The sequence below is a fragment of the Microcaecilia unicolor genome, chromosome 12, assembly GCF_901765095.1.
Source record: "Microcaecilia unicolor chromosome 12, aMicUni1.1, whole genome shotgun sequence".
NCBI classification, from domain to species: domain Eukaryota; kingdom Metazoa; phylum Chordata; class Amphibia; order Gymnophiona; family Siphonopidae; genus Microcaecilia; species Microcaecilia unicolor.
The window spans coordinates 30,939,647-30,964,600 of record NC_044042.1 but is presented as its reverse complement, the minus strand read 5'-3'; the positions used below and the strand labels follow the sequence as shown (position 1 = coordinate 30,964,600).

General features: G+C 46.5%; 1 protein-coding gene across 2 annotated transcripts in view; it reads right to left on the bottom strand.

The window, feature by feature from the left end:
- Positions 1–24,872, bottom strand: part of CBL (Cbl proto-oncogene) — a 94,541-nt gene extending 69,669 nt beyond the window's left edge. For both annotated transcript variants that reach the window (XM_030220505.1, XM_030220506.1), the window contains exon 1: positions 24,522–24,872. In XM_030220505.1, coding sequence (XP_030076365.1) covers positions 24,522–24,665 — 144 coding nt within the window. In that variant the 5' untranslated portion in view covers positions 24,666–24,872. The remainder of the gene's footprint in view (positions 1–24,521) is intronic.
- Between the last annotated feature and the right edge of the window lie 82 nt (positions 24,873–24,954).

Below are 24,954 nucleotides of genomic sequence, written 5' to 3'. Positions count from 1 at the left end.
CTCGCAAACCCTGCCTGGAACCCCCCCCCCCCCCCTCTTCCCCACAGGCTTCATAACCCTAATGCACTCAATCACCATTTCATAGCTTGTTGCATCCTGATGTGGCAATACCACAGCTCTTCTTTCCTCCCCCCCCCCCCCCCCCCCCCCATACACAAACACTTAGCTTGGCTTCCTCTCCCTCCCCTCAATAGGGCATAGTCCCTCTATGACATACTTTCTCACTCCCTCCCGCTACATACCCCAAGTTTGCTCTCTCTTTTTTCTCTCCCCCAGGCAGGCACCCCTCCTGCACATACCCCAAGCTTACCCTCACTCCCCAAAGGAACACATCCATCCCTTCCAAAAAGTACAAATCCATCCCACTCTTGCCCCCTCCCAGACAGAGCCCATCTTGAGATGCACAGCCATCCTTGTCCCCCCCTCCACCAGTAGCATATACTTCAACTTAACCCCTCTTTCCTTATCCCCCATGGTATACCCCTGTCTCCCACAGAAAGACAAACTATTTTCAAATATTTTGCCTTAACCCAGAACCTAATCTGCTTAATAGCAGAGGAGGAGAAAAGCGGCTGCACGTCAGGTTATGATGTATCTGAACTGCATAGGACATCGTATGCCCTGCAGTTCAAATACTTCAGGGAGGCTTGAGCTGTGGAAGTGAAGGATGCGGCCTGGAGAAGCAGACGCTTTCTTCATGCTCTGCTATTAAATGGACTGTCTTGCAGCAGGGATTTTACAGGAAATGGGAATGTATCGGGGAGGAGGTGCTTATGCTAAAACTGAATAGATGAGGCCTCTTTGGTCCCTGTGCAGCACCGTGTGTGCAACTGCACAATTTGGCAAAGAAGACGAATTCTTACACAGAGGTATATTGTGTACAATGTACGAAGAAAAATAAGATCCTCAAGAGGCAAGAAATAAAGTTGGAGACCAAGAAAAGATATACAAACTATTCATAATTGAATGGGCACCACTAACTGGATTAGAAAGAACTTTCAAGTTCATGTTAATACATTGTCTTTTGAAATCCAGGAGGTGGTGGTCTTTGGAACAATGCAAGTACTAAAGTGAGCACCAAGGATGTGCACAGGTAATACATTTTTCAGTTAGTTTCACACATTTGTTTTGTTAGGGAATTAACAAATTAAGACACAGTAAGTCGATTAGTGCACACTAAATTTTTTTTTAAGGTGCACTAACAAATACACACCAAATTTCAGAAACAGATCATACCCAATGTGCCCTCATGTACAAATGAGTCATTCCTGTGATGGTAGGCACAAAATTAACCCTTTTGGAGACATTACTTTCAGTGAAATCTAAAGTACGGCTTTAAATGGTTGGAAGCTCTCTTCAGCACAAGAAAACTTGCAATAAATTTGGTAAATTAAGATTATACCCTGGCTTAAAAGTGAAGCTTGTCCTTTTATGGTATGCACAAAAACAAATCCATTTGGAGACAATGCTCCAAGAGACCAACAGTACATTGACTAATGATAAGTAAATTAAGGCAATATGCTACAGATTTCAGGCTCTATATTTAGTAACTTAAGAATTAAAGAAGTCATTTAACAAGATTGCTCATCATGCATGAGACGTCTGTCTCCATTCATCCCTGCCCGCAAGTTATTTTATGTAAATACACACACAGTGGTTCAAGTAATAAGCAAAAGAGCATGTTGAGCGAGTCACAATGGGACTGCCAATTAACTGATGTATCCTTCTGCCCTGGAGAAGTTGCTGCACTCAGTCGTTCTGCAGAAAGTCTGAAAAATGAACCACTTTTTTTTCATAGTCAGATATGAAATGTAGATATTCCATTGTGGAAGGCTACACTGTTTCAGTCACATATAGTCCTATCAAATATGGCCACTGTTTCAAAGTTTAGAAATGAAGCATAAAAGCTTCATCCACTGAAAACCCCTTGCCACTCTGTTTAGCTGCAAACTCTATATTGAAAGAGCTTGTAGTGATTAGGGGTGTTCTATTCCACACAGTATGTGTCCACAGGTAAGAACATTTGGCCCAGTTGCCAGCTCCTTGTACAGGAGATTGAGCCTAATCACACTGACCACCCTTCAACATCTTCTGTCCTTCTGTGACTGTTCTCTTGTGCTTGACTGCTTAAATATTTTAAATTTAAATGCTTTACTTTTTGTCTATTAGATTGTAAGCTCTTTGAGCAGGGACTGTCTTTCTTCTGTGTTTGTACAGCGCTGCGTACACTTTGTAGCGCTCTAGAAATGTTAAATAGTAGTAGTAGTAGTAATCTAGGGAGCATAGCCAAGACAGCCTGCTGTCAATGCTAGGCAATCTGCTATTTCCCCTAGAAAGCATCCCCAAGTCCTACCACTACTTCATGTTAGTTGATTCTGCCATATCGCTCAGGGAGTTCAGTACACAACTGTTTAGTCACTTTCTGTAGATCTAGCTCAAGGGCGATACTGGCTGGTGCAAATTTCTGGACTTGGTGGAAATTAGATATCATATTTGAGGCAGTTTTATTTTATTTATGTTTGTTTCAGGCCCATTCAGTGCTAGCACTTCCCCTCCCTAGACCCTTACCTGTAGAGGTCACTTGATTTGCTAGGTGGCAAGTCTTCCACAGCAGTGGTAGGGGAAGGTGTTTAATAAATCCAGCCTTAGTGGCGTCATAGCTAACACAGTATACAAAGTATACAAGCCTTAGTTTTTCTAGGGGCTCAAATTACTATAATTTATTTATTTTTACATTTGTACCCCACGCTTTCCCACTCTTGGCAGGCTCAATGCGGCTTACATGGGGCAATGGAGGGTTAAGTGACTTGCCCAGAGTCACAAGGAGCTGCCTGTGCAGGGAATCGAACTCAGTTCCTCAGTTCCCCAGGACCAAAGTCCACCACCCTAACCACTAGGCCACTCCTCCACTGTTGCTACTATTTGAGATTCTACATGGAATGTTGCTATTCCACTAGCAACATTCCATGTAGAAGTCGGCCCTTGCAGATCACCAATGTGGCCGCGCAGGCTTCTGCTTCTGTGAGTCTGACGTCCTGCACGTACGTGCAGGACGTCAGACTCACAGAAACAGAAGCCTGCGCAGCCTTCTACATGGAATGTTGCTAGTGGAATAGCAACATTCCATGTAGAATCTCCAATAGTATCTCTTTTATTTTTGTTACATTTGTACCCCGCGCTTTCCCACTCATGGCAGGCTCAATGCGGCTTGCATGGGGCAATGGAGGGTTAAGTGGCTTGCCCAGTGTCACAAGGAGCTGCCTCTGCCTGAAGTGGGAATCGAACTCAATTCCTCAGGACCAAAGTCCACCACCCTAACCACTAGGCCACTCCTCCACTGTTGCTACTATTTGAGATTCTACATGGAATGTTGCTATTCCACTAGCAACATTCCATGTAGAAGTCGGCCCTTGCAGATCACCAATGTGGCCGCGCAGGCTTCTGCTTCTGTGAGTCTGTCATCCTGCATGTACGTGCAGGACGTCAGACTCACAGAAGCAGAAGCCTGCGCAGCCACATTGGTGATCTGCAAGGGCCGACTTCTACATGGAATGTTGCTAGTGGAATAGCAACATTCCATGTAGACTCTCCAATAGTAGCAACATTCTCCAATAGTATCTATTTTATTTTTGTTACATTTGTACCCCGCGCTTTCCCACTCATGGCAGGCTCAATGCGGCTTACATGGGGCAATGGAGGGTTAAATGACTTGCCCAGAGTCACAAGGACCTGCCTGTGCCTGAAGTGGGAATTGAACTCAGTTTCTCAGTTCCCAAGGACCAAAGTCCACCACCCTAACCACTAGGTCAGTCCTCCACTTTGGAGCCAGCTAGGATCTCCAGCAAAGAGAAAAATGATGCTGTACACAGAAAAACAGACCCTGCAAAGTTAAAACCCCAACAGCGCCTTCCTTCAAACTGAAGAATCAGTATGCAGCTTTGGGAAGTGGAAGTTGTCAAAATACCCTAGGAACAGGAGGAAACCAAGCACAAAAATCTCAAATTGCTGAACCAGTGATAATTAGGAAGTGAAGGGTTGAGGTAGTTACTACTACTACTAATCATTTCTATAGCGTTACTAGATGTACACAGCACTGTACACATATGCAGGTAATTTCTTTGTCCCTAGAGGACTCACAATCTAAGTTTTTGGTACCTGGGGCAATGGAGGATTAAGTGACTTGCCCAAGGTCACAAGGAGCTGCAGTGGGAATCAAATCAAGCTCCCCAGGATCAAATTCCGCTGCACTAACCGCAGAGGCACCCATCTGTCAACCAGACATGATGTCTAGGGAGGTGTGCTGTTTGCCTGGTACCAAGATGCAAGACATTACAGAAACTTTGCCGAAACTCCTCAAACCTACTGACCATTATACCATGTTGTTCACTCACGTTGGCACAAATGATACTGCAGACTTGATGGGCCATATGGCCTTTATCTGTTATCATTTTCTAATGGGTATGAACACACAAATAAGATCAGTGGTCTACAACTTTGGAATAGGCAGTGTTTATACGTAAGAGTTTTGAGGAGGATGAGGTAAGACTAGGTGGCTTAGGTTGTTATAGAGTTCACGTTTCCTCTGAGCACCACAAAAGCCTGATAAAATATCTTATTCCTTTTACTGATGTGAACACTATTCCAGCAGCTTAGATGAATCAAGACACCCAAACAGTTCAAAAACGAAGAGGACGATATTCAGCCGGCAACCATCAGCTTTTGGCTGATTACCACCAATGCTAAACCTGGAAATTCAACGTTGGGCCATGTCCAGATACCGATACTGAATTTCTGGGTTTGCAGAGCCAGCAAACCCATAGACGGTTAAGTGAAATATTCAGCACTTAACTGGCTATAGGTTACCGCATAAAGACAGGACTGACTTTTATGCAGTCCTACTTATGCAGTTAATCAGTACTTAACCGTTCTGGTTACCAACACTTAACTGGCCAAGTACCATTTTTGGCTGGTTAAATCGCACTGATTATCAACCCCCACATGAATATACCCACAAACTGGAGGACATCGGCGTAAAAAGCTTTGCAGCTGCCATTTTTACTGGCCATGGCTGAGAAAACTGCAGCACTGGGGCAGGAGGGGTGAACAGTATGGAACTATAGTAAGTGGTTTTGAACCAATCCTTGCATCAATAAAAAAAAAAAAAAAAATAGTTGTGAACCTACTTTCAATGAAAAAATGGATTGGCTCACTTCAGATATTAGCATTTCTTTATCACTATCTGAAAATAAACACACATATGGGGAAAGGCTAACAAGAGAATTAATTTATTTATTACATTTGTACCCCACATTTTCCCACCTATTTGCAGGCTCAATGTGGCTTACATAGTACCGTAATGGCGTTTTCCGGTTCGAACAAATACAAGGTGATATTGTGGTAGAGTAAGGTTCATGTATGGTAGATTCATGGGGGAAATTAGAGAGAAGAGGGGGAGTTAGGATATGTCCATTATGGTCCTCAGTTTCGTTATGTCGCAGGTACCCAGGTTTTTATGTTGGATCGGTGGGGTAGGCTTTTTTGAACAGGTTTAAAAGTTGAAATACACAGGCTAGAGAATTGTATCACAAAAATATACAAAGTTTTAGAGTTTCAGGATTTCAAATTAAATGAAATAAAAAAAAGAAAAAAAAAATCACTGAAAGGGAAAGTGTGAGGCTAGAGGTGATTAATTAAAACGCAGGATACTAATATATAAATCTTTCCGGGAGTGTGGTGTTTATCGTGATTGAAAAAGCAGTGTTTTGTCCACTGCTGCCAAAACTCACCTCTGGGGACTCCAAGACCATAACTGGCCAAAACATACTAAATTTTAGTGCTAAAGCTAAATATACTGAGTTGTAATAAAATTCATTTTTACTTCGGGCCACAACCTTAAGTTGCAGTCTTCAGATTTTTGTTATAGTGATTCAAAATCAAAGCAGAAAATTAAAAGCAGCTAAACTTGCTTAAGCTGAGGGTAAAATATGCTAGCTTGACTCAGAGTAGGGTGAGGGGTAAACAGTTCTTTTGTAATCCTGAAGCAGCTACTAACTGGGTGGGATAAGCTATAGGGTTTGTATGAAATGTATTGGATGTCTGGATAAAATTTCTGGAACATCTACTGAATGAGAACTTGTTTTTATATGGCTGTTGATGCTGCTGTAGGAACCTGAGTCAGAGTTCTGAACTGTATGTGGAAGGAATAAGTGTCACACATGGGCCTCTGAAAGAATCCTCAGATCCTCTAGATCAGGGGTTCTCAATCCAGTCCTTGACACACCTAGCCAGTCAGGTTTTCAGGATACCCACAATGAATATGCATGAGATACGTTTGCATACAACGAAGGCAGTGCATACAAATGCATCTCATGCATATATTCATTGTGGTTATCCTGAAAACCTGACTGACTAGGTGTGTCCCAAATTGAGAACCCCAGCTCTTGATGCAGGTGGCTGAAGGAAAGGTTACGTCTTGCAAAATAAGGTCACGGTTTCGGTAAATGTGTGGCTGATTTACAGTCCAGATGGATTTTACTTTTATATGAGCAAGTTCAAAATATTCTTATGGAAAGTGAGCAAGCTAAATGACAGTAAAAGGACAACAGTACTGAAATACAGAAACACCTGAATGTGGACAGAATTTTATTATACAAAAATGTATTTAACAACAGCAACAAAAAAAGATTGGAAGAACCCAGTTCAGAGTCTGCTGGTTCCCAATCAGTGGAAGTCCTACCACTGTGGCTTCTGCCTAAATTTTCCTAGGCCCAGGCCCCAGCTTCTGGCTGGAAGCAAATAAAGTGATTTTATGGAAAGCATACAAAGCCTTCCCATAGAACTAGAAAAACCTTTTATGTCATACCAGGTCCGCCAAGAGACTGAGCCAGGCTCAGGCCACCACTGATGGGCTGCCCCCCTCAGGAATGCTACATAGCCAGACTTTAAAAATTGGAGGAGAAAGGGGGGAGCCCAAAGTGGGAGGCAGATTTTGCCCCACCTCCCTGCCCCCACCGCAACTCCACATACCTTGGCTGGCGGGGGTCACCAAGCCCCACCAACAGAAGCCTTCCTCCAGTGCTGTTTGCTGCATTGCCTGGCCTGTGGCTGCTTTTCCCCTCATGTTACACATGCTCAATTTCATCAAATCTGAGCACGAGCGATGTGCGGGGAAAAGCAGCTGCAGGGCAGGCAATGCGGTGGAGAACAGAACTGGAGGAAGGCTTCTGCTGGCGGGGCTTGGGGACCCCTGCCAGCCAAACCAGAGGCCCCAAAGTCCTGTGTCTGCTTCTCCCCAGCCTCTACGGGGGGAGGGGGGGCTCAGCACCAGAGTTCTCTCTCCTTCTTTTGCCTGAACGCTATCACCCGGCCCATCAGGAGCAAGAGAGAGACAGATCCCAGCACTGGGCCCACCTTGGAGGCCAGGCCCGGGGGAACATTGCACCCCCCCCCCTCTCAGCAGCTGAACCTTGTCCCCCCGCTCTCGGCAAAGGGTATGATACATACCTGTAGCAGTTGTTCTCCGAGGACAGCAGGCTGATTGTTCTCACGACTGGGTTGACGTCCGCGGCAGCCCCCACCAACCGGAAGAAGCTTCGCGGGACGGTCGGCACGCAGGGCACGCCCACCGCGCATGCGCGGCCGTCTTCCCGCCCGTGCGCGACCGCTCCCGCCAGTTGAATGACTAGCAAAAGATGAAACACACAACTCCAAAGGGGAGGAGGGAGGGTAGGTGAGAACAATCAGCCTGCTGTCCTCGGAGAACAACTGCTACAGGTATGTATCATACCCTTTCTCCGAGGACAAGCAGGCTGCTTGTTCTCACGACTGGGGTATCCCTAGCTCTCAGGCTCACTCAAAACAAGAACCCAGGTCAATTGAACCTCGCAACGGCGAGGGAACAACAGAAATTGACCTACGAAGAACAACTAACTGAGAGTGCAGCCTGACCAGAATAAATTCGGGTCCTGGAGGGTGGAGTTGGATTTACACCCCAAACAGATTCTGCAGCACCGACTGCCCGAACCGACTGTCGCGTCGGGTATCCTGCTGGAGGCAGTAATGAGATGTGAATGTGTGGACAGATGACCACATCGCAGCCTTGCAGATCTCTTCAATAGTGGCTGACTTCAAGTGGGCCACCGACGCTGCCATGGCTCTGACACTATGAGCCGTGACATGACCCTCAAGAGTCAGCCCAGCCTGGGCGTAAGTGAAGGAAATGCAGTCTGCTAGCCAATTGGAGATGGTGCGTTTCCCGACAGCGACCCCTAGCCTGTTAGGGTCGAAAGAAATAAACAATTGGGCGGACTGTCTGTTGGGCTGTGTCCGCTCCAAGTAGAAGGCCAATGCTCTCTTGCAGTCCAATGTGTGCAACTGACGTTCAGCAGGGCGGGTATGCGGCCTGGGGAAGAATGTTGGCAAGACAATTGACTGGTTAAGATGGAACTCCGACACCACCTTCGGCAGGAACTTTGGGTGGGTGCGGAGCACTACTCTGTTGTGATGAAATTTGGTATATGGAGCATGAGCTACCAGGGCTTGAAGCTCACTGACCCTACGAGCTGAAGTAACTGCCACCAAGAAAATGACCTTCCAGGTCAAGTACTTCAGATGGCAGGTATTCAGTGGCTCAAAAGGAGGTTTCATCAGCTGGGTGAGGACGACGTTGAGATCCCATGACACAGTAGGAGGCTTGATAGGGGGCTTTGACAAAAGCAAACCTCTCATGAATCGAACGACTAAAGGCTCTCCAGAGATGGCTTTACCTTCCACACGATAATGGTAAGCACTAATCGCACTAAGGTGATTCCTTACTGAGTTGGTCTTGAGGCCAGACTCTGATAAGTGCAGAAGGTATTCAAGCAGGTTCTGTGCAGGGCAAGAACGAGGTTCTAGGGCCTTGCTCTCACACCAAACGACAAACCTCCTCCACTTGAAAAAGTAACTCTTTTTAGTGGAATCCTTCCTAGAGGCAAGCAAGACCCGGGAGACACCCTCAGACAGACCCAACGCAGCGAAGTCTACGCCCTCAACATCCAGGCCGTGAGAGCCAGGGATTGAAGGTTGGGGTGCAGCAACGCTCCGTCGTTCTGCGAAATGAGAGTCGGAAAACACTCCAATCTCCACGGTTCTTCGGAGGACAACTCCAGAAGAAGAGGGAACCAGATCTGACGGGGCCAAAAGGGCGCTATCAGAATCATGGTGCCGCGGTCTTGCTTGAGCTTCAGTAAGGTCTTCCCCACCAAAGGTATGGGAGGATAAGCATACAGGAGGCCGGTCCCCCAATGAAGGAGAAAGGCATCTGACGCTAGCCTGCCGTGTGTCTGAAGCCTGGAACAGAACAGAGGCAGCTTGTGGTTGGTCTGAGAGGCGAAAAGATCCACCGAGGGGGTGCCCCACTCTCGGAAGATCTTGCGTACCACTCTGGAATGGAGCGACCACTCGTGCGGTTGCATGACTCTGCTCAGTCTGTCGGCCAGACTGTTGTTTACGCCTGCCAGGTACGTGGCTTGGAGAAGCATGCCGAAGCGACACGCCCAACGCCACATACCGACGGCTTCCTGACACAGGGGGCGAGATCCGGTGCCCCCCTGCTTGTTGACGTAATACATTGCAACCTGATTGTCTGTCCGAATTTGGATAATTTGGCAGGACAGCCGATCTCTGAAAGCCTTCAGTGCGTTCCAGATCGCTCGGAGCTCCAGGAGGTTGATCTGCAGATCCTTTTCCTGGAGGGACCACAGACCCTGGGTGTGAAGCCCATCGACATGGGCTCCCCACCCCAGGCGGGATGCATCCGTCGTCAGCACTTTCGTGGGCTGCGGAATTTGGAATGGACGTCCCAGGGTCAAATTGGTCCGTATGGTCCACCAGAGCAGTGAAGTGCGGCAACTGGTGGAGAGGCGGATGACATCCTCTAGATTCCCGGTGGCTTGGAACCACTGGGAAGCTAGGGTCCATTGAGCAGATCTCATGTGAAGACGAGCCATGGGAGTCACATGAACTGTGGAGGCCATATGACCCAGAAGTCTCAACATCTGCCGAGCTGTGATCTGCTGAGACGCTCTGGTCTGCGAAGCCAGGGCCAAGAGATTGGTGGCCCTCGCTTCGGGAAGGTAGGCCTGAACCGTCTGGGAATTCAGCAGCGCTCCTATGAATTCCAGAGACTGAGTTGGCTGGAGATGGGACTTTGGGTAATTTATCACAAACCCCAGCAGCTCCAGAAGTTGAATAGTGCACTGCATGGACCGGAGGGCTCCTGCCTTCGAGGTGTTCTTGACCAGCCAATCGTCGAGATATGGGAACACGTGCACTCCCAGCTTGCGTAGGTAGGCCGCTACCACCACGAGGCACTTTGTAAACACTCGTGGGGCAGAGGCGAGCCCAAAGGGCAGCACACAATACTGAAAGTGCCGTGCGCCCAGGCGGAATCTGAGATACTGTCTGTGAGCTGGCAGTATCGGGATGTGAGTGTATGCGTCCTTTAAATCCAGGGAACATAGCCAATCGTTTTTCTGAATCATTGGCAGAAGGGTGCCCAAGGAAAGCATCCTGAACTTTTCTTTGACCAGGAATTTGTTCAGGCCTCTCAGGTCTAGGATGGGACGCATCCCCCCTGTTTTCTTTTCCACAAGGAAGTACCTGGAATAGAATCCCTGCCCTTCCTGCCCGGGTGGTACGGGCTCGACCGCATTGGCGCTGAGAAGGGCGGAGAGTTCCTCTGCAAGTACCTGCTTGTGATGGGAGCTGAAAGACTGAGCTCCCGGAGGACAATTTGGAGGCAGGGAGGTCAAATTCAGGGCGTATCCGCACCGCACTATTTGGAGAACCCACTGGTCGGAGGTTATGAGAGGCCACCTTTGGTGAAAGAATTTTACCCTCCCTCCGACCGGCAGGTCGTCCGGTACGGACACTTGTAGGGCGGCTATGTTCCCGTGGATCCAGTCAAAAGCCCGTCCCCGGCTTTTGCTGTGGAGGCGCAGGGGGCTGCTTAGGCGCACGCTGTTGACGGGAACGAGCGCGCTGGGGCTGTCCCTGTGCCTGACGAGGCCTTCGGGCCGGCTGGTTGTACCTACGCTTCGCAAAAGAATAGGGTGCAGCCTGCCGAGCCCGGGAAAAAACGCCCGCCCGCGGGGGCGGGTGCTGAAGGCGCCCGGTGGGAGAGCTTGTCGAGAGCGGTTTCCCGCTGATGCAGTTGGTCAACCATCTGCTCGGCCTTCTCGCCAAAAATATTATCCCCCCGGCAAGGGACGTCAGCCAGTCTCTGCTGGGTGCGGTTGTCCAGGTCAGAGGCACGCAGCCATGAGAGCCTGCGCATCACTATACCTTGGGCCGCAGCACGAGATGCCACGTCACAGGTGTCAAAAATCCCCCTGGACAGGAACTTCTGCACGCCTTCAGCTGCCTGACCACCTCCTGATATGGCCTGGACTGCTCCGGCGGGAGCTTATCGACCAGGTCCGCCAGCTGTTGCACATTGGTCCGCATGTGGATGCTCATATAGAGCAGGTAAGATTGGATGCGGGTCACGAGCATGGAGGATTGGTAGGCCTTCCTCCCAAATGAGTCCAGAGTGCGAGACTCCCGCCCCGGGGGCGCCGAGGCGGTATCCCTCGAACTCCGTGCCCTCTTGAGAGCAGAATCCACGACCGCTGAGTCATGGGGCAACTGGGGGCCGCATGAGCTCTGGGTCAGAGTGGATCCTGTACTGGGACTCTGCTTTCTTGGGAATGGTGGGGTTAGTTAGTGGTCGCACCCAGTTCCGAAGCAGCGTCTCCTTCAGGACATTGTGCAGCGGTACCGTGGAGGACTCTCTAGGTGGTGATGGATAGTCGAGGACCTCGAGCATCTCGGCCCTCGGCTCTTCCACAGAGACCACGGGAAAGGGAATGCTTATAGACATATCCCGCACAAAGGAGGCAAAGGAGAGACTCTCAGGAGGTGAGAGCTTCCTCTCCGGTGACGGCGTGGGGTCCGAGGGAAGGCCCGTAGACTCCTCTGAGGAGAAATATCTCGGGTCTTCCTCTTCCCCCCACGAGTCCTCATCCTCGGTATCGGACATTAGCTCATGTAGCTGAGTCCGGTACCGGGCCCGGCTCGACGTCGAGGCACCGAGGTCTCGGTGTCGTCGAGCGGTGGACTCCCGCGCCGGCGGGGACGGAGCTCCCTCCATCGACGTCGACGGGGACTCCACCTGCGTGGCGGTCGAGCCCGGCACCGCAAGCGGCGGCGGTGTCGACAGCCCCGGCGCCGGGCTAGAGCTCGCCGGCGCCACAGTCATCGGCGCCGGGGGCGCAAGCACCCCCGACGCCGGCACAGCCTGGCGCATCAGCCCTTCCAGGATCCCCGGAAGGATGGCTCTGAGGCACTCGTCCAGGCCCGCTGCCGGGAAAGGCGGTGGGGCCGGTAAGGGTGTCGGTGCCAGAAGCTGCTGGGGGCCAGGAGACGGCACCGAGGTGCCGGAACCCCGACGCGTCGGTACCTCCACCACCGACGGAGATCTCTCCTCTCTGCGATGACGCTTCGGCGTCGACTCCCCTTCAGGGTGCACCGAGGGCTCCCGGTGACGGCGCTTCTTATCTTTTTTCCGGTGCACGTCACCGGCGCCGGAGGGCATGGAGGAGGAGGAGGTCGATCCCCCTCGGTCTCGAGGTACCGGGTCCGACAGGGTTCGGTCCCGTGGCTCACGAGCTGAGGGAGTGACCGGGGCCGACAGCCCACGCGGCCTCTCAACCCCACTCTCACCGGCGGACCGACGGGACCTGTTCTCCTGGGGTTGCTGCCATCGGTGCCGATGTCTCGGGCATCGATACCGGTACCGAAGATCCGGCTTTCGATACCGATGCCGTCGAGGTCGACGTCGAGGGGCCGGCGCAAGTTCCAAAAAGACGGTCCCGCAGAACTTGCCTCGCAACCTGAGTCCGTTTCCGGAGACCGAGACACAGCGCGCACGACTTGAGATTGTGCTCCGGCCCGAGGCACTGGAGGCACCAAGCGTGGGTGTCGGTCTGCGAGATCGGCCGGCCGCAGCGACCACACTTTTTAAATCCACTCGGGACCTTCGAGGACATCGACGGAAAAATCGCGTCGGCGAAGTCAAAGTCGGCAATGGTGGCTAAAATCACACCACGAAAAAACTAGCCGACCGAGCGGCCACTAGGCCGCAACGAGGCGTCCCCGCTGGAAGCGAGGGAAAAGGGGAGCGCGTGCTCCACACGCGCGAAAATCTTTTTTTTTTTTTTTTACAATACGAAGAAAGAAAGAAAGAGGAACCGAATGGGTCAAAGCAACGATCCGCGTAAACGCGGTCGAAAAATCCGGCGGCTGAACGGAGAGAGAGGCAATTGCACAACTCTCTCCAGTCGCGGAAAAAAAGTAACTGGCGGGAGCGGTCGCGCACGGGCGGGAAGACGGCCGCGCATGCGCGGTGGGCGTGCCCTGCGTGCCGACCGTCCCGCGAAGCTTCTTCCGGTTGGTGGGGGCTGCCGCGGACGTCAACCCAGTCGTGAGAACAAGCAGCCTGCTTGTCCTCGGAGAATCCTGTGTTATACTAAAAAATTAACAGATTGAAAACACAAAAAACGTGAACCTCAACTTCAAGTCTGGAAAGAGTTACATACCCACCATTTCTCCTGAAACCCTGCCAGAACGCAAACAAGTCAAAATGCAGGAAATTGACGTGGAGGAGTGGCCTAGTGGTTAGGGTGGTGGACTTTGGTCCTGGGGAACTGAGGAACTGAGTTCGATTCCCACTTCAGGCACAGGCAGCTCCTTGTGACTCTGGGCAAGTCACTTAACCCTCCATTGCCCCAGGTACAAATAAATACCTGTATACAATATGTAAGCCGCATTGAGCCTGTCATGAGTGGGAAAGCATGGGGTACAAATGTAAAAAAAAAAAAATGCACGGTTACTGAGGCGGCCAGTTCCTTTATTGGTTGTGTCAGAGATCTGCATTACTACCAACAACAGATTCTAGTTATATGACTTCAGGTCAGAAATAAGCAGAAGAAACATGGCAGTTTTCCTTGAGCAAATTCATTGGACAGCATCCTCTGTGGAAGATAACGAATACTGAAGACAGCCAAACAGATCAGGCCAGCTTATTTGTGCTTTAGGAAATGGAAGGTCACTAGGTCACCATGGTCTTCCTGCTGAGTTATATAAACAAGGGTTTGGGTTTGTTTTTTTCTTTTAATTCTAAAATGTATGCAACTGTTGTCTCGATGAAGGGAACCTTCCAGATTCTACATGAGGCGCTTAAGATGGCCTAGACTGTGGCTAACATTCTAGGTCACTGATTATAGCCGATGTTAAAAATCCTGGCTAGAGTACTTGCCAATCGTCTGGTATCATAATTCATATTAACCTAGGTCACTAGTTATAAGAAGTATTAGCATGAATATTAGGAGTTTCTCTAGAATACTGTGGGACATCCTGAGCAATCTCTGAAGGTAATGGCAGAAGCATAAATTAAGGGCCCCAAGCAAAATATCAGAAAGGAGAGGAGAACAGAGGGAGTCCACCTCAGAATATGGGGATGCATACTGGATTTCCCCAATGAATATACATGAGATCTATTTGCATACAACAGAAGTAGTGCAGGACTGAGGCTGGACAACCCTGGTTGTCAGATTTGGGATATCACATCCTTGGACATCAAAAATCATTCTATCATGTCAAAAGCCTTTGTGTAAAGAGTTGTACTTGTGCAGTTTTAGGACCGACTTTAGTGACTGGGTAGCGCTGATGACCTTACAGCAAATGTTGTTGTGAATAATCTCTCTCTGCTATCTGAAAAGAATGCATGGGGATAAGATCTCTGACTCAGTTAATACAGCAATGCAAGTTCGTAATGTTGCACTGGAAGGAGGAAATTGTCACAGTTAATAGGGTAAGGAGTATTGCTACCTTTGGATCTGGTATTGTGCTTACTGGGGGAAATCAATTGAAAATGAGTACATCAAGTTAATGCACAAGTACGTGTTGGCACTGGCAAGATGATATCATGCTATTACTGTAATGCACTCTATACTGGTTTGTATCAGCTGCAATGGATTCAGAATGCTGCAGCACGACTGATAGAAAGTTGTGATGTAATTACATCACACCATTTCTGCAAAAAAAAAAAAAAACCCCAAAACAACAAAACCCCAAAAAACAACCTTCGCTGGCTACTATACAATACAGAGTTACATTTAAAACTAATCTGTATGTCTGATCTTTAAGGCCCTCAAAGGAAATGGCCAAGAATACTTCAACGGGATCTATGCACCTCCAAGGCTGCTAAGGTCCTCTTCAAAGGAAATCATGGGATGCAACACCTGTCAATGAGCCTTCTCATGAGTAGCCCCCCCACACGCACTCCCAGAAAAGTTTTGCCTAATGCAAGACTATCTCTACTTCAGAAAGCAGACAAAAGCCTGGCTCTTCTTCCAAGCTTTTAATGGAAGAAGCAACTAACTAGCGAGTCACACACACAAAAAAAGACTAACAGATCACTATACATACTCTAGCTGCAATTTTTCCTTAAATTTGATAGAGTAACCAGAGATAAGGGTGACCATGTCACACCTCCACATTATAGTATAGTTGCCTACTATGCTATAATGTGTACTGTTATTTGAATATTTTTACTGCTTATGTCCCTGTCATACTTACTGTGCCTCATATTTCTCATGCACAACCTTCATATTGAGTTATTAGCCTTGTTAGCTCATATAAAATTTTATTGTGTAGTACTGGTTAAACTGAAAAAAGGTGGTTTTTTTTTTTTAATTAGCAACAGTTTGAATGGAAAAACAAGGAAAACAGAATCATTTAAAAATCAGCAAATGTGTACAAGAAGACTGCATATTCTCCCCCTTACCTGTTCAAGCTACAAACAGAACAAATCACAGAAGCAGAACTGTATGAAGAAACCTGAAGCATGAATGTTACTGGCTGAACGTGAAAATGCTCTGAAGCATCTGATTATCAAGAACAAGGAACAGTCTCAAAATGGCCCTGAACTTTAATTTCATTCTTGATGGAGAAAAAATAGATAACCAACCTGCTTGGATCAATAATTAATAACAAGCAGTCAAGAAATTAAACTTGCTGTTAGCAAGAGGACCTAGACAAGAAGTATCTCCGCATACAAAGATACAACTTGTCCAAACCATGACATATTCATAATGTCACATGGATATGAAAGTCTACGCAGTTAAAAAGACAGGAAGAAAAATCAATACCTTCAAATTACGGTGCTGGATAAAGAATACTGCATATACAGTGGATTGTCTGAAGAACAAATTAATAAGTACTGGAGATCAAACCTAATTTTTCCTTGGAAGCTCAAAGGACACGACTTCAACGTTCATACCATGGACACATCATGCTTGGCAAGGTTGAAGGTCTATGCAAAAGAAAAGGAAGACCAGCAGTGTGATGGACAAACAACAGCAGCAGCTATGGATGCCCCTGTCAATGATTAGCTGCCCAAACTCGGTTTAGGGCAACTATCCACAGGGTTACCGTGAGTCCACAGTGACTAGGAAGCACTTAACGCACATACATACTTACTGAACACCGTTTTAGGTAAATTTCTTCAAAAAGGCTTATTACATTTCTCAAATACTATCAATGAAGCAACTTGTACGGTAACATATAAAACAAGATCTGGTCCTCCTTGTAAAATAATCCCAGTGGTTTAGCGGTATATGTTTAGCATGAGCTGAAGGTCTGGTCAAATTCTGATAGGTTAACTGGATTTTTAGCTACAACCAAAATTTCTAGAGTAAGGTGGCTAGACTGGCCCCTTTGAAAAACTGACCATGACTAATTTAGCCACTCGACAAATAAGCAGTGCCACAAACATTCCAAGGATTCATCGTTCCAGGCCTAACCATAGCACAGAGGTCAGGCCTAACCCTAGGCAGTCAAATTTCAGCAAGTTTTTAGCTATAGATGGTTCCACAGTGTAATGGATAGAACTCTGAACTTTGAAATCCAGTGATCCATGCTCAAATCTTGGTGCAACCTTGACAAAAATTTTATTGGGCAGACTGGATGGCCCATTCAGGTCTTTATCTGCTATCATTACTATGTTACTATATAACTGAGCAAATTTGGCTGACTGGGTCAGATGTTTAGGACACAATTAAAATTCACCTCTAAGTTTTAGAGATAATTGTTTATACTTGATTCTTTCAGGAAAATCTTAAAGCGATTGTGACTGTGGACAATATGGCATTTTTATTAATACTGTTTTTAAGATTTGTTTTTTATTTTATCGATTGTGATGTGCTGTGGAGAAAGCAGCCAAGAAGAGCAAGGATCCCCTACCACCCTCTCTCATTTTTAATGCAGCCTTTGAAAGTCAGTCATGTTTTCAAAGGGCTTGGTCCCCTTCCCTTTCATTGTGTGCCATTCTTACCCAAGTTAAAATTTGTCAGTTTGTCTCCTCCATAAGAAGAGAACATAAGTTACTTACTTAGATCTGTCTTACCAAATTGCCCCAGGTGGGTTCAAAACACAACATAAATAATCAAAATTAATATAACAGACATATAACCACAAAACAACCTCTTAAATATAAGATGACTGATTTTTTTGGGTCCTAAAATTATCAACTGACATTCAAAAATAGGAAAGGGGAAGCACTACTGATAGGCGATTTTAATATGCCAGATGTCGATTGGGGCATCCCTACTGTGGAGTCATCTAGAAGCAAAGGGATCTTGGATTCTCTACAGGAAGAATTGTTTTAGCAGTGGGGGACGCAACCAAAGCGGAATGGAACTATTCTAGACCTAGTGCTTACACACATAGACAATGTTTCCGATGCTATGGTGGGAGATCATTTGGCATCTAGCGATCACCAAGGGTTGTGGTTCAATATTAAGACAAAGGAGGAGAGGGCTTTTTCAAGACTGAAGGTCCTAGAACTAACTTTGCCAAGATGGAGGAATTTCTCAAGAAAGAGCTAGTTGGATGTGAACAGCTGAAGGAAGCAGAACAGCAGTGGGTGAAACTGAAAGGAGACAACCACACAAAAGTGGAGGAACGTTCAATCCCAAGAGCGTCAGCAGTACGGTAGATGGCTCTTCTACAAAAAACAAGGGAGGCATTCATTCAAAAGGGTGATCTTTATTGATACAACTCAAATGACTTGACACAGCTGTTGTGTTTCGGCGTCAAAACACCTGCTTCAGGAGTCTTGCGGTGTTCATTGTGCAGTTATAGGCATTGATTCCAAGATCATATGTAATCTTAAACGATTAAAGTTGGTCTGGAGTCAATGGATGTGCATAAAGAATTCTGTCAGCTCCCCTATAAAGACAGAAGCAAAGAGGACCAACGTGCACACAATTATTTACCCTAAGTGTAGTGTCTAAGGGGTAGAACACATTGTCAATGGTAATATTATACACGGTACAATCGAAGAGATTGGTTACCACAAGAAATTTTGTCTCATCTCTATTTAACTTAAATTCAGAAGCCCAGAATTCCAACAAATCCAGACCAAGGCTAATCTTAGAGACACTTTCTGGAAGACCAGTCTTTGAAAGGGATATAGATTGTGATATTGTCTGCATAAATGAAAGTGCAGAACCCCGCTGCCTCCAGTCTTTCACCTAACAGAGCCATCATAACATTGAACAGGATTGGAGACAGCGCTGAGTTAGCAGTGAGTCCTGTGACATCCTGCAGTCAGGAGACCAAGATGGTGAGAAAGAACTTGACTTCACCTGATACGATCTAGATTTAGGAAGCCTGTGGAACCATTGGTGAACCTTCCCATACAGTCCGAATTGGTCGAACAGGCCTAAAAACAACTCATGATCAACAAGGTCAAAGGCACTTGATATATCAAATTGCATCACTAAAAAATCGCGGGAGGATTGTGAAAAATTACAAGAGGACCTTACAAGACTGGGAATCTAAATGGCAGATGATGTTTAATGTGAGCAACTGCAAAGTGATGCATGTGGGAAAGAGGAACCCAAATTATAGCTACATCATGCAAGGTTCCACGTTAGGAGTCACCGACTAAGAAAGAGATCTAGGTGTTGTCGTTGATGATACGTTGAAACCTTCTGCTCAGTGTGCTACTGCGGCTAAGAAAGCAAATAGAATGTTAGGTATTATTAGGAAAGGAATGGAAAACAAAAATGAGGACGTTGTAATGCCTTTGTAACGCTCTATGGTGCGACCACACCTTCAATATTGTGTTCAATTCTGGTTGCCCCATCTCAAAAAAGATATAGTGGAATTAGAAAAGGTGCAGAGAAGTGCAACGAAAATAATAAAGTGGATGGGACGACTTCCCTGTGAGGAAAGGCTAAAGTGACTGGGGCTCTTCAGTTTGGAGAAAAGACGGCTGAGGGGAGATATGATAGAGGTCTATAAAATAATGAGTGGAGTGAAACGGGTAGATGTGAAGCGTCTGTTTACGCGTTCCAAAAATACTAGGACTAGGGAGCATGCGATGAAGCTACAAAGTAGTAAATTTAAAATGAATCTGAGAAAATGTTTCTTCACTCAATGTGTAATTAAACTCTGGAATTCTTTGCCAGAGAATGTGGTAAAGGCAGTTAGCTTAGCAGAGTTTTAAAAAGGTTTGAATGGCTTCCTAAAGGAAAAGTCCATAGACCATTATTAAATTGGACTTGGGGAAAATCCACTATTTCTGGGATAAGCACTATAAAATGTTTTATACTTTTTTGGGATCTTGCCAGGTATTTGTGACCTGGATTGGCCACAGTTGGAAACAGGATGCTGGGCTTGATGCACCTTTGGTCTGTCCCAGTATGGCAATACTTATGTACTTAAGACTGTCTTGGTACTATAACAAGGCCTAAAGCCTGAATGGCATTTATGAAAGAGGGAGAAAGAGTAAAGGTGATTCATAAGCCGAGTACCAACTATGCCCTCCATTATCTTAATCAACAATGGAATAGATGCGACAGGCCTGTAATTAGTTACGTCTCCCAAAGAAGCCGAGGTGCTCTTAGGGACTGGGGTAAGTATTATGGAACCTTTCCGCTGAGGAAAAGCATCCCAAGTCAAAATAAATGAAATCCTATCCATGCAGTTTTTAATAAATAACTTAGACATGCATCTAGAAGGTAATGTGAGGAAAAATAGTTTTTGAGAAAGGATTTGACAGTCTCATGAGTGGGTAGCAGAAAGGAGGACCACAGTCAGTCAACTGCAATACCAGCATCCAGACTAGGCTGCTTGATGCGTGACTGAACACAAGTTGCAGAACAGCCCCCATAATTTTAGTTACTTTTTATTCAAAGTATGTGGTTAATTGATTAGCAGAGGGAGCATCTACAGTTACTGATAAGTTTTTGGTTGACAGAAGACTATTAAGGCTAAAGAGCTTATGGGTATTTAAGTGGTTGCAACCAATTTGCTCTGTATAAGAGGATTTTCGATTCTACAATCTTTTTCTTATAATCCCCAATAACCTTCCTCCAAAGCAGTTTGTTCTTATAAGATGTTTGGACCACTTTCTCTCTAATTTTCTACACTGCCTCTTCAGGAGAATATTTTGATCGAACCAGGGTGACACCTTTTGGGTGACTTTAGACAAAATTGATGGCAGCCATATTATCCAGGGTAAAACTACATAGCTCATCCCACTTACAAAGAAATCCTCACTGTCTGCATCTGGAAGCTGTGGAATTTCAACGATCCCAGAACAGAATTTTACAGGATCAATTCTGCCTCTCGATTTAAAAGGAGGAGAGGTGACAGTGGACTGAAAAGATCTAGTAGCTTCCCTACAGTAAAGAGTGAACTTAAGAGTCTTATGGTCTGACCAAGGGCCATGGCACCAGGATGGGTCACCCAGGTAGCAATTCTCCATATGTACTGTTCTATAAGCCAGCAGATGACCCCTAATGTGGGAGGATTGGGAATGTGGCAGAAGGAATCGCCAAGAGGCAAGAAAATCAAGTAAGCTCTTTGTCTTAACATCCCTAGGGTTATCAAGATGCAAATTAATATCACCTACTAATAAAACCTGGAGGGCGATAGAAGAGAACAAGGCACATGAGCTCCAACAATGCAGGAGCACTTAATTTGCAGACAATAATCTCGAGATCAGAAGAGTTCAGTTGTGACAACAGTTCTACTTTGAAGGCGGCCTTATAAATGATGGTGATTCCACCCCCTCTGTTTAGCTCTAGTTTGATGAAGGACCTTGTAACTCGGGGGACAAAAGGCATTGAGTAAAGGATCCTCCATTTAATTAAGTCAAGTTTCTGAGACCATCAACAACCTAAATTGTTTCTCACCAACCAATCCCTAACAACATCAGTTTTATTGACCACCAACCTGGCATTTACATACCCAACTGGAATAGAGGGGTAGGAGGTGGAGACCAAATTAATTGAAGGAAGTGACTAAATAGCATCTGGAGAAGGAGGTTCCTTGCCTCGTATAACCAAGAGAGAAGCTTGACCGGAACAAAGTTGTATGGGGATCGAACATGGAACCTCCAGTGCAGCAGTGTGTGGGCAGACAGCGCACAAGTCAATAAGTAGCAGAAACAAGGAACAAAGTTCACTCAATAAAGCATGGTAAAAGTCACACTTACAGATTGATGAGGGCAGGCGAAGGATAGTGAAGCTGCCCTACTCCAAGGCAGGAGAGAAGCTTGTCCGGGCAGTAAGGACTCGCAGCTGTTAAGTGTTTTATGTGATTTTTGATATATCGCCTTTCTGTAGTACTACCAAAGCAGTTTGCATGTTCTTAGTACGCTCACAATCTAAGATCTGTACCTGAGACAATGGAGCGTTAAGTGACTTGCCCAGGATCACCGAGAGCCACAGAGGGAATCGAACCCCGTATGTACATTTAGCTGACTTTTCTGTCACTGTACGGATTTCTGTTTCTTTTTTATAATATATATATTTTGTTATGTAAACTGCATTGACCTATCTGCCAGTAAAGGCAGTATAGCACTCAAATGGTTTGCATACAATGTGCAGTGCAAAGGTGTGATGGAGACACAAAATATAAACTGACTTGTATTTACTTAAACCTTGTTATTCCAGAAGCATCAACAATTCTATACTGCAATCGGGCGACCTAGCAAATAACACGAGTCCTTGCTTTAAGTCCCTATCATATGCCAATACTTTTAAATCTGAGGCTGAAAGCTAAGGCCACATCTCCCTTGTAATTGCCACTTCTTGGACAGGCCAACAACATGCAAAGCTCAGTATGTTAAACTATGAACAAAACCAAGCCAGATACCAATCAAGTGATGTATGTTTCTGAAAACATAGGCACTAGCCAATGTTTGTTTTTTTTTACACATCAGGTTTTGTTTTTTTTTACTTACTATGTCTAATTTTGTTTTGCTTATTTTGCCTCCCCCCCCCCCCCCCCCCCCCCATTTTTCTTCTTAGGTTTAACACCAGTCTCTATCCCATCTTCTCCCTCTCTCTAGTCTCATCTCAAGTAGTGCTCTTTTGATGGGGCCAGCACAGTGGCCTTTTCACTAGACAAGGGCTGGTGGCAGCAGCTTCTTCCCTTAGGCCCAATTTGGCAGCACCATCTCAACTCCAGGCAGCCAGAGTCAGAGCAATGGAGTCAGTGCACCAAACCTTCGACGACTATTTTTCTACTGTGACTCCAACTCCTAATGATATTGGGCTTTAAATGTTTTGTTCTGGATCTAAAGTACTGGTAACAATAACTTTATATCCAGGATAAAGATAAGTATAAAGTGATAAATTTACCATACAATGTTTTTACTGACCGATTCCACTCAAAACTGCTTCCGACTCCAATTCCACATCCCTGGCCACAGCAATCCTGTCAGGCTTACAGAAGAATCAGGCACTGGGACCCAAATTCTAGACACCCAGGTGATCCAAGATCTATTTAAAATTTCCAGCCCCAATACTAACACCACGAGGGCTTCCAAAGCCCGTTCTGGGAGCCACACAGCTGATCTCCTTTTCAGTATATCCACAGCGAATAACGCAAGAGAGATGTGCATTAATTGCCTTAATTGTATACAAATTCTCTCATGCATATTCATTACAGATACCCTGAAAACCAGGTTGGCTGTGGAGTTCCTAAGCATCTACACCTGTCAAGTAATGTTTTAAACAAATAAAAATCATGGCATAGTTATACTTTTACCACTGAGATACAATTCTAACACAAGAATCGTGATTAAAGAATACCCAGTTAGAAAAGTGCTGGGTAAAACTATCAGGCCATCTATCTTGTTGGCAGATTTCAGGAGGTGAATAAAAACAGTCCACTGAAAAATCAAGGATGTGGCAAGAAGTCCTGCTCATATCTTCCCCAGAAACTGAATAAATGCATAATTATTTCTTGTAATTTTCCAGATATGCTGGTCTCTTATTTGTAAATTGCTTAGAACCCACAGGGTCATTGCGGTATATAAATACTTTTAGTTTAGTTTATTCAGCTGTTGTATATCACAGGAAAGTAACATGTGGCTAGGAGAGAAACAAAGGGGGGGGGGGGGGGGTGGTACACTGCACAAGATTTATACCCTGGTCTTAAAGAAAACCTATTCTAGAATACTCAGACTGCTTCCCCTTCAAAATATCACAATATGATATCTGAATAGGAAAGAGGAAGCAGGCCGCAACCTCTTATAAAAACTTTCCAAACTACGCTCTTGAAATACCTAACAGTAATGAAAAGACCTTAAAAGTGCAGATGGTCTGCATTTTAAGCAGACCTGTTTAATAATTTCCCTAAGAACACTAGAACCAAATGACTCCTGAAAGATAAGCCATTAATCATTTTCAAATGGCAGTGTTTTTAATCATTTTAAGAATCCTTAAACTATTTAACTGTATGCCCCCCCCCCCATCCCTTCTCATGCTGAACCTTCACTAGTTCCATGAACTGCCTGGTTAGCTCAGTAAGGGGAAGTTAGGGGAGTCTAGGTTTTTGATCCAGAGACCAGCCAAAATTAAAGGGGCCCATCAACCCCTTGCAAGCAGATTGTCTTATCCCATTCTTCCAGGATACCCAGCCCCCACACCAAGAACTAAAAGGCTCAGCATGAACTTTCACTTCCCTGACTTCCATGCACTATATCACACATTGTCACAAGGACTGTGGAATCTCCCTTGACCTGCAAGAAGCAAATGGTCTAAATGTTTCTGAACCAGAGGTCACTAGACATCTGGGGGCAAAGACACCCTTAGGTCAGCAATCACACAGATCCTGAGACGAAAGGCCTCTTTTCGCTTCCCTTAGGTCCCATTTTCTGCACAAGATGTGCCCCGGTTAGGGGCAAAGTAAAGCCACCACCCTGCCATGCCCAGTGGGCTTTCTAACCCCCCCGTCTCCGTCCTTCTCCCTTTCAGCCCATCTCCAGTTCCCCCGTTCCTCATGAAGCTTCTACATTTTCGCACCCCTCTCCCACAAGGGGCTTCCGTTTCTCTTCATCCTGTCCCACTCCCCTGGGGTTCCCCTTCCTGCTGCACCCGCAGCTTCCGGAGAGCTCCCCATCCTCCTCCTCTCACCTTGTCCATCAGCTTCCAGCACTTCTCCACCATCTTCTTGTCCACAGCGCCGGGCTGGTGCGGGCTGAGATGGTGATGGTGCGGTTGGAAGGCGTCCTTCACCATCCCAATCAGCCCACCGCCCTTCCGCAGGTTGGCGGCCATGGTGAGGGGAGCTAATTCCCGGCGCAGCACACGACTAGCAGCGAGTGCCAGCAGGAAGGAGCGACCACCGCTCCTCACTTCCCCTCAGCCAGCTCTACAGTAGCGCCTCCCCATCTCCCCGCAACCGCCGAGCCCTGCCAGAGCGGCCGGAAAGCGGAACCATCTCTGTCTACCTCCAGGAAACCATTCACAGCACCCTGCCCTGGCAGCTCCGCCTACGCATTTCTCTGCGCATGCGTACGCCCGCTACGCCGGATAAAGGCTACACGCATGCGTCTTCGGGACTAGG